At 41.0% G+C, this 11,494-nt stretch overlaps 1 protein-coding gene across 1 annotated transcript in view; it reads left to right on the top strand.

The window, feature by feature from the left end:
* Window positions 1-1,313: 1,313 nt before the first annotated feature.
* Window positions 1,314-11,494, top strand: part of FMN1 (formin 1) — a 242,427-nt gene continuing 232,246 nt past the window's right edge. Inside the window, exon 1 of the mRNA XM_015424121.1 lies at window positions 1,314-3,132. Within this exon, the coding sequence (XP_015279607.1) occupies window positions 1,314-3,132 (1,819 nt within the window). The remainder of the gene's footprint in view (window positions 3,133-11,494) is intronic.

Below are 11,494 nucleotides of genomic sequence, written 5' to 3'. Positions count from 1 at the left end.
TGGGGAATCAAACCCGGCTCTCCCAGATTAGAGTCCGCGCACTTAACCACTACACCAAACTGGCATACTTAACATAGATGTTAAATAAGAAGGGAGCCAAAAGGCAACCTTGTCTGACTCCTTTTTGCACTGGAATTCTTTTTGATCGTTTCCCATCTTGTGTGAATCTTATGCAACAATCTTATGCTTTCACAGAGCTGTCTGTGATTACGCTGTCTCCACTGCCTCCGCCCCACCATTTCTGATAGAAATGGAAATTCCACTGCAATTTCCATTAGCAAGCCATTCTCCCACTGCCACTGATTATTAGGCACAAGCCAATGTGACTTGTGTGCTTGATTTTCTCGAGCATTTATTATATGCTGAACTGCCAATGCTGGAAGTCTGATAAATAGTCTCATTACAATCAATCAAAGCAGGCAGCTGGTACATATCTAAATCCAAATTGCTTTCTTTTTATTCTATTTATTCTTTTCTATTTTCATTCTATTTGTATGAATTTGTGCTTTACCTCAGATTCTGATCTATTCTTAGTAGCAATCTATTGTTTAGGAAAGGTTAAGTAGAGTTAAATGGTGTTGGAAAGCTATGCCACAAAAATGGGTGAACTTTTTCATTGACTGGAATATTAATGTTCAACAAAGTAGCCAAAATGTGTATATAGTTCTGAAGCAATGATACGGTTTGAGGGTTGGGATGTAGCAGAGTTTCTGTCGTAACTTGACTGATACTCTGGAACTGTCTCCACGTGGAGACTTGTCTGTCCCCTTCTGTCGCTGTCTTCCGCCAGTGGGTAGAGACTTTCTTGTTCCGTCTGGTGTTCCTTAAGTGAACGCTCCCTTCTGCCTTGTTGTTTTTGTGTTTGTATGTATATTTAGCTTTGGTTTAATTGTTTTAATGATGTGTTTTTGGTTTTAATTGTTTTAATAAGTGGTTTTATTACACATGTTTTTAATCTGTCATCTGCCTTGGTAGCCCAGATCAATGCAGAAAGATGGGCTATAAATTTTATAGATAACATATATAATAATTATGTGAAATGAAAATAGCATCACAACTCTTGTGACAAAAGCCATTATCTATCTTGGATTAAAGGAGCTGGGGTATTTTATTTTTTATTGTACGTAGGGTGGAGATAGGGAGGAGAGTCATAGTTGATTTTGACAAGTTTCTCTTTTCCCTTCTAACAGGAAATGTTACCATAGAAGATTAGTCAGATGCCTCCTTTATTTTCCTTGCATCACATGGTGTGTCACGCAAGGCTAGAAATACTGGCCACATAACTTAAATGCATGAAAAATTAGGCAAACACAATGGAAGGCACTCATACTGTACTCCAGTTGCACAGACCCATAATGGAGCTTTGCTACGTCAGTTTCTGTCTCCCAAAGGGAAAAATCAGAGGATTCACATACAAGGGCTGCGTTACTCTAGACAGATCCAATAAATGTTTTCATAACTGCTATCAAGTGAGGGAAGGCTCAGACGCGGCAGGATCAAGTGGGCAATCCTATGAAAACATTGGAGACATCTTCTTCAAGCAGACTCCTACTAAGGATATTCTCGCTGAGCTATATAAGCTAAATGCTGAAAAGGAGAAGCTATTAGCAACTTTGCTTAGTTCCAGCCACATTCTAGGAGTTAAAATGGGAAATCAGGACGGAAAGCTAGAAGGAGTGCCTCAAAGCCTCGCATATAAAGATGAGGATATCCTGGGTTTCAGGGATCAACAAGAAGCTTTTTTGGGATCCATGGAAATTAAGCCAACCCTGAAAAACAAAAAGACAAGGAAATTTAGCAAACGGAGAGAAAGCATTGAAGATTTTATAAACAAAAAAATAAAAAGAAAGGTCCCTGCAGTTTTGGATCATTCAGCACTGGAAAGCAAAGACATTCTGTTGGGATATGACAAACTGAGTTCTGCCAGACATCCTGGTGATATTTCTTCCAGTCCTTATCAGGCAAAGACAGAAGGCAAAGACGATTTATCATTAGATAAGAATAAACCACCAGAAAGATCAAGAAGAGACTGGCATTTGCTTGAGGACAGTCGGGCTTTGGGCTCTGATACAGACTCTGTTTCTTTGTCTGAATATGACAATAATGTGTTGGGACATTGTTTTGCGCATTCCAGCCATAGTCTGCTAGACGATGTAGAGGATACCCTGAAAGTGATGCAAGAGCAGCCAAGCAACCTTGTAATGCACACTTTCCAAGAAATATCAGCACCCAACAAGTCTGAGGCCTTTGATATGGCTGCTACATCAGAAAGACTGCACAGTAAGAATCGTATTGCAGAGATCGGCAACATCAGACTTGATGTCAGAGACCTGCCAAAAGTACAAGATTCAGAACACCTACAGGGAGCTTTAAAAACCTCTGTAGAATTTGGCCAAAGACTGTACAGCAGCAAAGAATGTATTAATAGTGTATTTGCCACTGAGATACAAGAGAAGGAGTGTGAAAGCTCCGTTCAACAATATAAAAGAGAACAAGAGCATGTTATTGATGAATCATGCAAGCCAGCGGGAGCAGTCAATAAAGCCCTACTGAAAGTTATACAGAATGACAGGTTAGATGAAACTGCAGAATGGAAGAGATCACAGCATATTACAAGAGCAGAAAGGAGCCCACCAGTCTTGGGATATGAAAAAACCCCTGCAGTCCCCCAAGAGAGCAGCAAACATTTGTCTTTAAGCTTGCCAATAGGTTTGTATCCTGATAATTATCAGACAAGGACCAATGTTAAACAAGAAGATAAAAGGCAGCCATCTCCTCCTTTAGCAGCAGTTAGTAATGTTTTTAATAATTCATATCCAGCATCAAATACACACAAACAGATGTCTCCTCCTTTGTCCTCAAGACTGCCTAGCCCACAGCTCCACCACAGAATACTTCCATTGCCTACGCCGGACACTGTGGAAGAGTCTGGGCTTAGCAGCCCTCAAAGTTCAAAATATTATAATACAAATCTCCCTTTGGATAGAGATTTGGAAGCACACCCTCTCATGTGTTTTGAATCTGAACATTCCAGACTCTTTATGAGACAACCAAGCCTACATCAAGGTGCTCCAGAGGACCTTTTTGGAAAAAGCATCCCGACAGAAAAAACTAGTATCCAACTACATTCAGGTTAGTAAGATTTGAAATATTTATATGGTGAAATGAAGCACATTTTTATCAGTATGTTTTCCTGTGTGATTCCCATTGAAATTAATAGCACCAGCACATGGCAAGCTTGTGTTAAGTCATAAAACATGCTCCTGGGGAGTTATCCTTAATTGGAAAGATTTATTTGGGATGAAATTGATATTGTGAAATATTTTATGAATGGATTAAATTTAAAAAGTCATTATTGTGCTTAGAAATTAAGCTGGTTTGTATTGGCGGAGCCTATGCGCTAGGATGACAACAGCAAAATTCAAGTGAAGGTGCAACTATGACATAGGATCTGATTTATAACCCTTTGTGATAAACATATGAAAAGTCATACACAAATCATTCTTTGGATGTATTCACTGTGTCAAGCTCACTTCCAGATCCCAGCTGTCAGCCAACAAATCCATGTTCATGGCACCAGTATTGTACAATACCAAAACTTTGAACCCAAATGTTAGAAAATGAACAAACTGTAAAGTAAAAGTTCTATCATTATTACTAATGTTGTTGGTATTTTTCTACCTCTAGCATATATCTTTCCATAGTGAGGTAAATGTTCTGTGGAGAAGTCCACTGTTTTCATCAGATTACAACTATGATACTTCAGTGCTTCTCTAGATAAATTGCCAGTATGAAACACTGACTGGGACAAAGAAGCACCCCCTATTGCAAAATCAGTAGCTTGTAAGGGGTTGTTTTATGCCTCACATGCTTTTTTTTGTTTACAGAAAGAAAACTGAAGTGGCTGTATTTTAGGAGGCATTGTTTGCAAACATTCAGGTGACAATGTCCTAAAAGGAAAAAGTTCTAAAGCCACTTCTCTATCCATTCTGCCTCCCAAGGGATTTATCCAAGAATGTTTATAAATATGCTCTGTTACGTAAGCCTTCATAGCAAATTTTAATGACATTTTAAACAATTTGCCTATTTCTGAATATTTTATATATCAATATTGTAAAATTTATTAAGTATTTTCACTTGCTTTGGCTGGTATGTTTGCATTTGTACGAGTGTAATCATAAAACCATATTTTGAAACTGTATTGGGTTTGAATATAATGCTATATTGAATTGTGATATTTCCCTGGACCAAAATTGTGACTCTCCCTGGACTGAAAGATGCCAGATTGGCCTCTACTAGAGCCAGGGCCTTCTCAGTAGCAGCTTCATACTGGTGAAATGAGCTCCCAGAAGACATCAGGGCCCTGCGGGACCTTTTACAGTTCTGCAGGGCCTGTAAAATGGAGCTCTTCCACCAGGCCTTCAATTAGGGAGTCGTTACTAACAACATTGAACTGGGATAAGACCCTTCACGACTACTGCATCTGCCTGCGATGTCAATAGTAACATCCTTTGGCCATACTTCCTACTACATCTGCAACATCAGGGCCAAGAGTTACTGCCACTAGCACTTTAATTGCACTTATTTGTGAATTGTATAAGAATTTTATGAGGTGTTTGTATGTAAGGAATTAGTCTTTTATTGTATTTTAGTCTTTTAATGTGAGCCGCCCTGAGCCTGCTCTGGCAGGAAGGGTGGGATACAAATTGAATTAAATAAATAGATAGATGATATAGATATAGATGATATAGATATAGAACACACACATACTGCATATTGTAGTCATATCTTTTATATTGTTTTCTAATTTTTTGTTAAGGCTTACACTTAAGACAGATTTTAACTGTGGCCTTTTCATATGACTATAATAGGGATGAAATCTAGTTATTGAGGTCTTAATTTGTGGGCATTGCGACTGTGTCATCTGTATGAAAAAAATACCGTATGATATCTTTCCTAACTTAAAATGTGTGTGGAATAAGGAAACTGTGTGAGGAATAAGGAAAAGAAAATATCCAATTCAAGGTGTGACTGGAGTGGTAGGCACTAGCAGGATATAGTTCCAATACAGTTCCAATACAGTTTCAAGGCTTCTCAAAGGTGATCCCTAACTTCCAGGTGAGAGGAAATTTAACTGTTTCTTCTTCTAAGGAGCAAAAGTGCAAATAACAATTGAACAAATTGGCATAAATAGGGCTTAGTATTCAGGTCTCCAAAATAGCCGCAAAATCACATAAAATAATGAATACTTTCCTTTACATGACTTGAGAAAAATTCAATAGGGTAGACTGTAGTGTGAACCCGTTGCTATGATCTGAGAGGGGCAATGTTGTCCAAGCAAACTTGCAGTAATATTAGATCCATTGAAGGCAATGGGATTAGATCTAACTCTTCTTAGGATAGCCTTACATTGTAGACATGGGCACTCAGGCCTGTGCACAGGATTTTAGAGATGTTTTACTAGAGATAGTTTTACAACTCTTATTAATATCAGTAAAAACATGCAAATGTTCAGTACAGGGGAAGGATATGGTTGGTTCCATTTAAAGTTGCCAGGTACCTTTTAGGGGTGGGACATCTCCAGCTCCCAGATCCAGTTAGCAACCACCGTTCCAGTAGTTGGCAGAAGAAAATAAAGTAAAAAATCACTGTCAGTGTGTGGGGAAAACCCAGAAGTTATGTCAGACCTCCCCAGGAATTGCTGGAAATTCCATGATAAAGCCATAAAGTCCCAGTAATTCCTACAGATGCATGAAATCACTTACAGTTTTTCCCTGAAAGTGACATAACACCATTGTGCCCATGCCCCCCATGCCCCTCCAACTCCTGCCAGTTGCCAGCTGCTGGCTGGCAACCTAATTACATTGTAGTTGCTGCTGAATCCAGGTTAGGTTTTTTTTCCAGTTGAAAAATATTGTAATTTTATTGAATTTATTGTCTCTATAAATATTAATTTTAAAACTTGGTCTGATACATGGAAACCCTCTGCTCAGTAAACACTTGAATGTCTTCATTATATTAAGGATAAAATATTTTCCTACTGCATGGCTGATCATTTCTCTTCTTTACAAATTAGGCAATAATCTGAAATAGAAAAACGACATCAGTGTCTTCCTTGCTGTTTAACTAGTCATAAAACAAGAATTGTGGATCAGGCTCTCACACTCTAATTAATGTGCTTGCTTAAATAATTACTGTCACTTTCATTCTGGCAGACACGCCTCAGGACTTCTTAAAATCAATTTTGCAATCAGAATTTGAATGACTAGTTAAAACATAGATGACTGCAGTTGCATGGATAATAGTTTTATTATCTGGCAGTGAGAGGTTGGGATTGGTTTGTACCTCCTAATACAATATGTCCCCAATTTATGAATTGGTTGCATTCCAGAAGTTTGCATGAAAGTTGGGTGGTTGGAATTCAGAACACATTTTCCCCTAGAGATATGTGTAGTGGATGATGGTTATTCCCCCAGGTTAGTACACATAAGCCTATTAATCCATAATGTAGCTGAAATCAATTTGTCTAATTTTCAATATGGACCCATTTTAGGGATGCCAGTCCCCAGGTAGGGGTGGGGAATACCCAGATTTTGGGGGCTCCCCCCAGATGCCAGCCAGTTGGCCAGTGGGGGAAGCCCCACCCCCAACTATTGTCCACGGCCGCACTTGAAAAGAGCAGGTACTGTGCGTGTCTGCCCCCAAGCCACAGGTGGAAACGCTGGACATGATGTTGAGTCCTATGCTCATTAGTACAAGCAGATAAAATACTCTTTTTCGGGAACTATGGATTGAACAGTCATGAAAAAAGAAATCTATATTTGGAGGGGATTTCCCCAGCCAGTTTGGTGTAGTGGTTAAGCGCATGGACTCTAATCTGGGAGAACTGGGTTTCATTCCCCACTCCTCCACTTGCACCTGGCTGGATGACCTTGGGCAAGCCGTAGTTCTGATAAGAGCTGTTCTTGAAAAAGAGTAGTTTCTGTCAGAGCTCTCTCAGCCCCACCTACCTCACAGGGTATCTGTTGTGGGGAGGGGAAGGGAAGGGAAAGGAGTTTGTAAGCAGCTCTGAGACACCTTTGGATAGTGAAGGGCGGGGTATAAATCCAATCTCTTCTCTTTTCTTCTTCTTTATGACATTTTATTCCCTCCAAATAGGAAATAAGAGGCATCCACTTATCCAAAAATTAAGATAACTTAAAATCTGAATCTGTAGAGCAATCTTCTCCATAACAATAACGTCCCAAGTTTTAAGCTTCCACAGTGTTAAAGATGGAGGTTTATCCTTCTTCCAGTTTGTTGCAAAACACAAACATATCATTGCCAATAAAGCTGAAATAAGCTTAAGCTTTGGTGTATCAGTATCCTTACAAGAAGGTAAATCCAGTAATAGCCGTTTGGGATCTAACTCTTACAGTACAGAACTTGTGAATTACCATAAGTACTTTTTTCCAAAACAGTTGAATGGCTGGGCATTGCCACCAACAATAATAGAAAAATCCCACCTGTTTACATTTTTTCCAACATACATTTCGAATCTTTCTACAGAAATTATGCAACTTTTGTGGGGTAAGATACCATCTTGACCAAATTTTGAAATATAATGTTTGGATATTTAGTGTCTCTGAGGTGAATGCATATGATATCCAGACCTTATGCCAGTCATTATCAGTTAAAGAAAGCCCAAGATCTCTTTCCCATATTCATAATTGTTACCCTATTCTAATTAATGTTTTGGTTAAAATAGAGTACAATTTTGAGATAATGCCTTTATCTGCCAGATCAGGGGCAAGTGTCAATTTTTCAAATCCAGTATCTGCCCTTCTGTTGACTTCAGTAAAACCTGTAGTGCAATAAGTATTTCTAAGCTGTAAATATTCTCAAGCCTGGAAAGTTTTTTTCTAGGGCTTATTTTCCCAAAAAAAGTCCTTTCAATTATAAATAATAATATCTGTAACATCCATGATTTATTTATTTAATTTTATTTAATTTTATTTATACCCCGCCCTCCCCGCACGCGGGCTCAGGGCGGCTTACAATATACGGGTGCAATGCAGCACCGTAGTTTCACAGTATGGCAATGATGGAGCCATTCTATGATTATATTTGTTTACTTTCCTGGTGGAAAGCTCTCCTGACCAAGAAATGCTGCAGCTTTAAAGTTCTCTGGGGTGACTACAGTATTCATATACATATTTGGAATAGTATATACAGTATTGCTCCATGTCAGAAGGGATGCTGAGAGCTGGGAAAGACCACAGAAAAGGGCAGTCAAAATGACCTGTTGCCCTAGGCCAGTCAATAGATTCTAGACATGTGTGAAGTAGTGCTTTCTTTGTCTGGTAATAGGGGTAGCTGAATTGTGGAACTCAGTGCCACAAGATGCACTGGTAGCCAGTGGCTTACATGGATTGAAAAGGAGAGATTTACGGAGGACAGGCCTATTGTTGACAATTAGCCAGGCTAGCCAGATCAGACCTCAGGTTTGGAGGCAGTACTGAAAGTATGCAGTTGGCCACGGTAGGAAATGGGACACTGGACTAGATGGCCCAACCCAGTAAACTCTTTTTATGCTAATGTTTCATAAAATATTGGAAATAATTTCTGCAGGAAGCCTTGATATTTGAATGATCAAAGCTGTATTTGAAAACCTGAGAGGAAACGTTGCCTTTTTGTTATCACCACACATAAGCCAGCAAATGCTTTACCCACTAACTGGTGCTATAAGCTGGCCCTAGATTTTAAAACAAACCCTTCATAAGAAGGGGTTATGTCCTATTAGTTTTTCCATGGGTGAAAAGGAGAGGAGGGGGTCCCCTTTCACCAAGAAGGTGATTCTGCGCATCATGGCATCATCTTGTGATCTGTTTTTTGGAGAAATCAGTTTTATAAAACAAGAAGGTGCTTTTTGCAGGCTGGTTGGAAAGAAGACAGCTGATATGCAGTTAGCTGATGTGTTCTGCATGAAATATAGTGATAAAATATCTCAATTTTTATTTTCAACAAAACACTCTTAAGGAAAATGTTCTTGCTACATAAATGTGACTTCCTAGTAAAAGCCAATCATTGAAGTGTAGCCAAGTGAGTTAAATTACTCGGTGAAAACCTAGAAGCAGCTTAATGTTTCATGCTGGTCACAGATTAACAACACTGTCTTCTGTGGGTCAAAAGGGCAATGCATTCTTACAAATTTCCTGTACCATAAAACATTTTTTAAAAAAGCTTACTTTGACAGTTTTCTACAAGGATTTTAAAAGAGGTATGAGGCAGAAGGGAAGAAAGATAAAAATTATACTCATGCAACCAGGTATCTAACATAAATCAAATTGAGAAATGATTTATTAAACTAAAATTACCATTTTGCTGTCAAGATATTTTGCTGGAAGAGAGAGAGGAATATAATAAAACCAATTACAAATGTTAATTTTACATTGTAAAAAATACCGCGTGTTTTAAAAAAATCTGTTTTTCTTTCATGTGTTGGGCACTTGGATATATATCTGGTAATGTAAGTGGAAAAGTTTGGTACCTCTTAATAAATTGTGAGTAAGAAATAAACATGTTGTTTTTAAAAAGACAGAATTAGAAAGAAAAATTAATTATAACTAGCAAATCCGCCAGGAAAACTGGATGCATTCTTAACTGTGGAGGCCCAGGTCACGAATATTGTCAGGCTGGCATTCTTCCATCTACACCAAGCTCGGCAATTAGCCCCTTTCCTGTTGTACCCTGACCTAGCCACTGTAATCCATGCAACGGTCACCTCCAGGTTAGACTACTGTAACTGGTGGTACGCTCAGGGCCGGACCACCCATAGACAGAATTAGGCACCCGCCTAAAGTGCGCCCTCTGGGGGGTGCCAGCTGGCCTGCCTGCTGCTGCCCTGCCCCTTGCCTTGCCTCGCCTCACCGCCCTGCTCATCTGCTCCTCCACTCGCCCCTGTGCTGTGCTCCAGCCTCCTCCTCAGTTGGAGGGTGCCACACTGGCCTGCCTGCCGCCCCTCCCCTCCTCACCGGCAGAGAGAGGAAGGCAGAAAAGCAGTGGGAAGGCTGCCGCCACTGCCTAAGGTGCCCAACTGTCACTTCGCTGGTCCCTGCTGCTTCGGCAGAGGCTTAGCCTGCCTGACTGATGGAGGGGCAGCCAGAGGCCAGGAGGAGGCAACGGCAGCAGACTTGCTGAGCTGAGAGGGTACGCAGCCACGTGCAGCAGCAGCCATGTGGTGGCTTCCCCTTGCTCTGTTTACTTTTGGCGTGGGTTCTGCGGGCGCCCTCTTTGGCGCTTGTGGACAGAAGGAACTGGAGCAGGCCGGGGTTTCCCCTTCACTCACTTTCACACTCAGTCACACTCAGAGTCCTGCGTGGTGGGGATGCCTCCTCCCTGACCCTTCTCGGCTCAGAGATGACCAGTAACTTTGCATGGGGCAACACTGCCAGGGGATCTGCAGCATTGTAAGGGTTAAATGATGTGAGCTGCTTCCTGAAGAGGCTGGGGGGGGGGGAGGAAGGGGGGGAGGAAAAGTCCAGTTCCAGGGTTGGGGGGGAGGGGGCTTTGCTATTTGAATGGCCAAGAGACCAGGGAGGGTTTCAAATCTGCAACAGAAGACAAAAAGCTTTTCAGCTGGATTCCTAGCAGGGTTACTCTCAAGTAAGTCATGGGGGGGGGAATAAGTCCGTCGTGCTGGAAGAAGAAGAGATTGGATTTATATACCCCGTCCTTCACTCGGAGTCTCAGAGCTGCTTACAAACTCCTGAGCTGTGACTGAGTCAGGAAAGCTCCTCCTCTGCCACGAATTTTGTGAGTCTTTCAGGTGCTGCTGGACTCTTGCTCTTTTCTCCCCTTATGCTCCGCCGTGACAGCTTCGTTCATTTGAGCTGCAGGGACTCCCTGCCCCCTGCCCCCTGCCAATGGGCAGAATCAGCAACTCCCCATCCAGAGGTGCCTTCTTGGTGGCCCCCACCTCGTGCAACAGCTTGACTGGGGTCAGGAAGGCTTTCAGCTTTCCGCAATAGGGTAGGCACTGTGCAGAAAGATTCACAAAGTCACTTGAAGAAATTATCTGGGACTGTGGTCTATATTAATGTGTATTTGTTGTTGTTGCTGTCAAGTCACAGCTGACTAGGGTTTTCAAGGCAAGAGACATTCAGAGGTGGTTTGCCATTGCCTGCCTCTGCATCATGATCCTGGTATTCTTTGGAGGTCTCCCATCCAAATTTTAGCCAGGGCTGACTATGCATACCTTCCAAGATCTGACAAGAACAGGCTAGCCTGGGCTATCCAGGTTAGGGTGTTACCTCCCCAGAGGTACCTGTGCTAAAACTTGCTCTCTCTGGAAGTTTTCTGTGCCTTGGGGAAAAAATGCCTATTCAAAAGGAGAAATGCAGCAGGTAAATTATGTAAATCTTAAATTAGGTAAAGCTGGTAAATCTTTCTCCAACCTTTTTTTCTCTAGAATGGAGGGGGGAAATTTGAGAGACATAGGAGGTTATATGTGAAA

This window comes from Gekko japonicus, unplaced genomic scaffold, assembly GCF_001447785.1.
Source record: "Gekko japonicus isolate JY-2015 unplaced genomic scaffold, Gekko_japonicus_V1.1 scaffold1081, whole genome shotgun sequence".
Taxonomy (NCBI): domain Eukaryota; kingdom Metazoa; phylum Chordata; class Lepidosauria; order Squamata; family Gekkonidae; genus Gekko; species Gekko japonicus.
The sequence above is the reverse complement of the archived record's forward strand: the minus strand, read 5'-3'. Positions and strand labels throughout refer to the sequence as shown.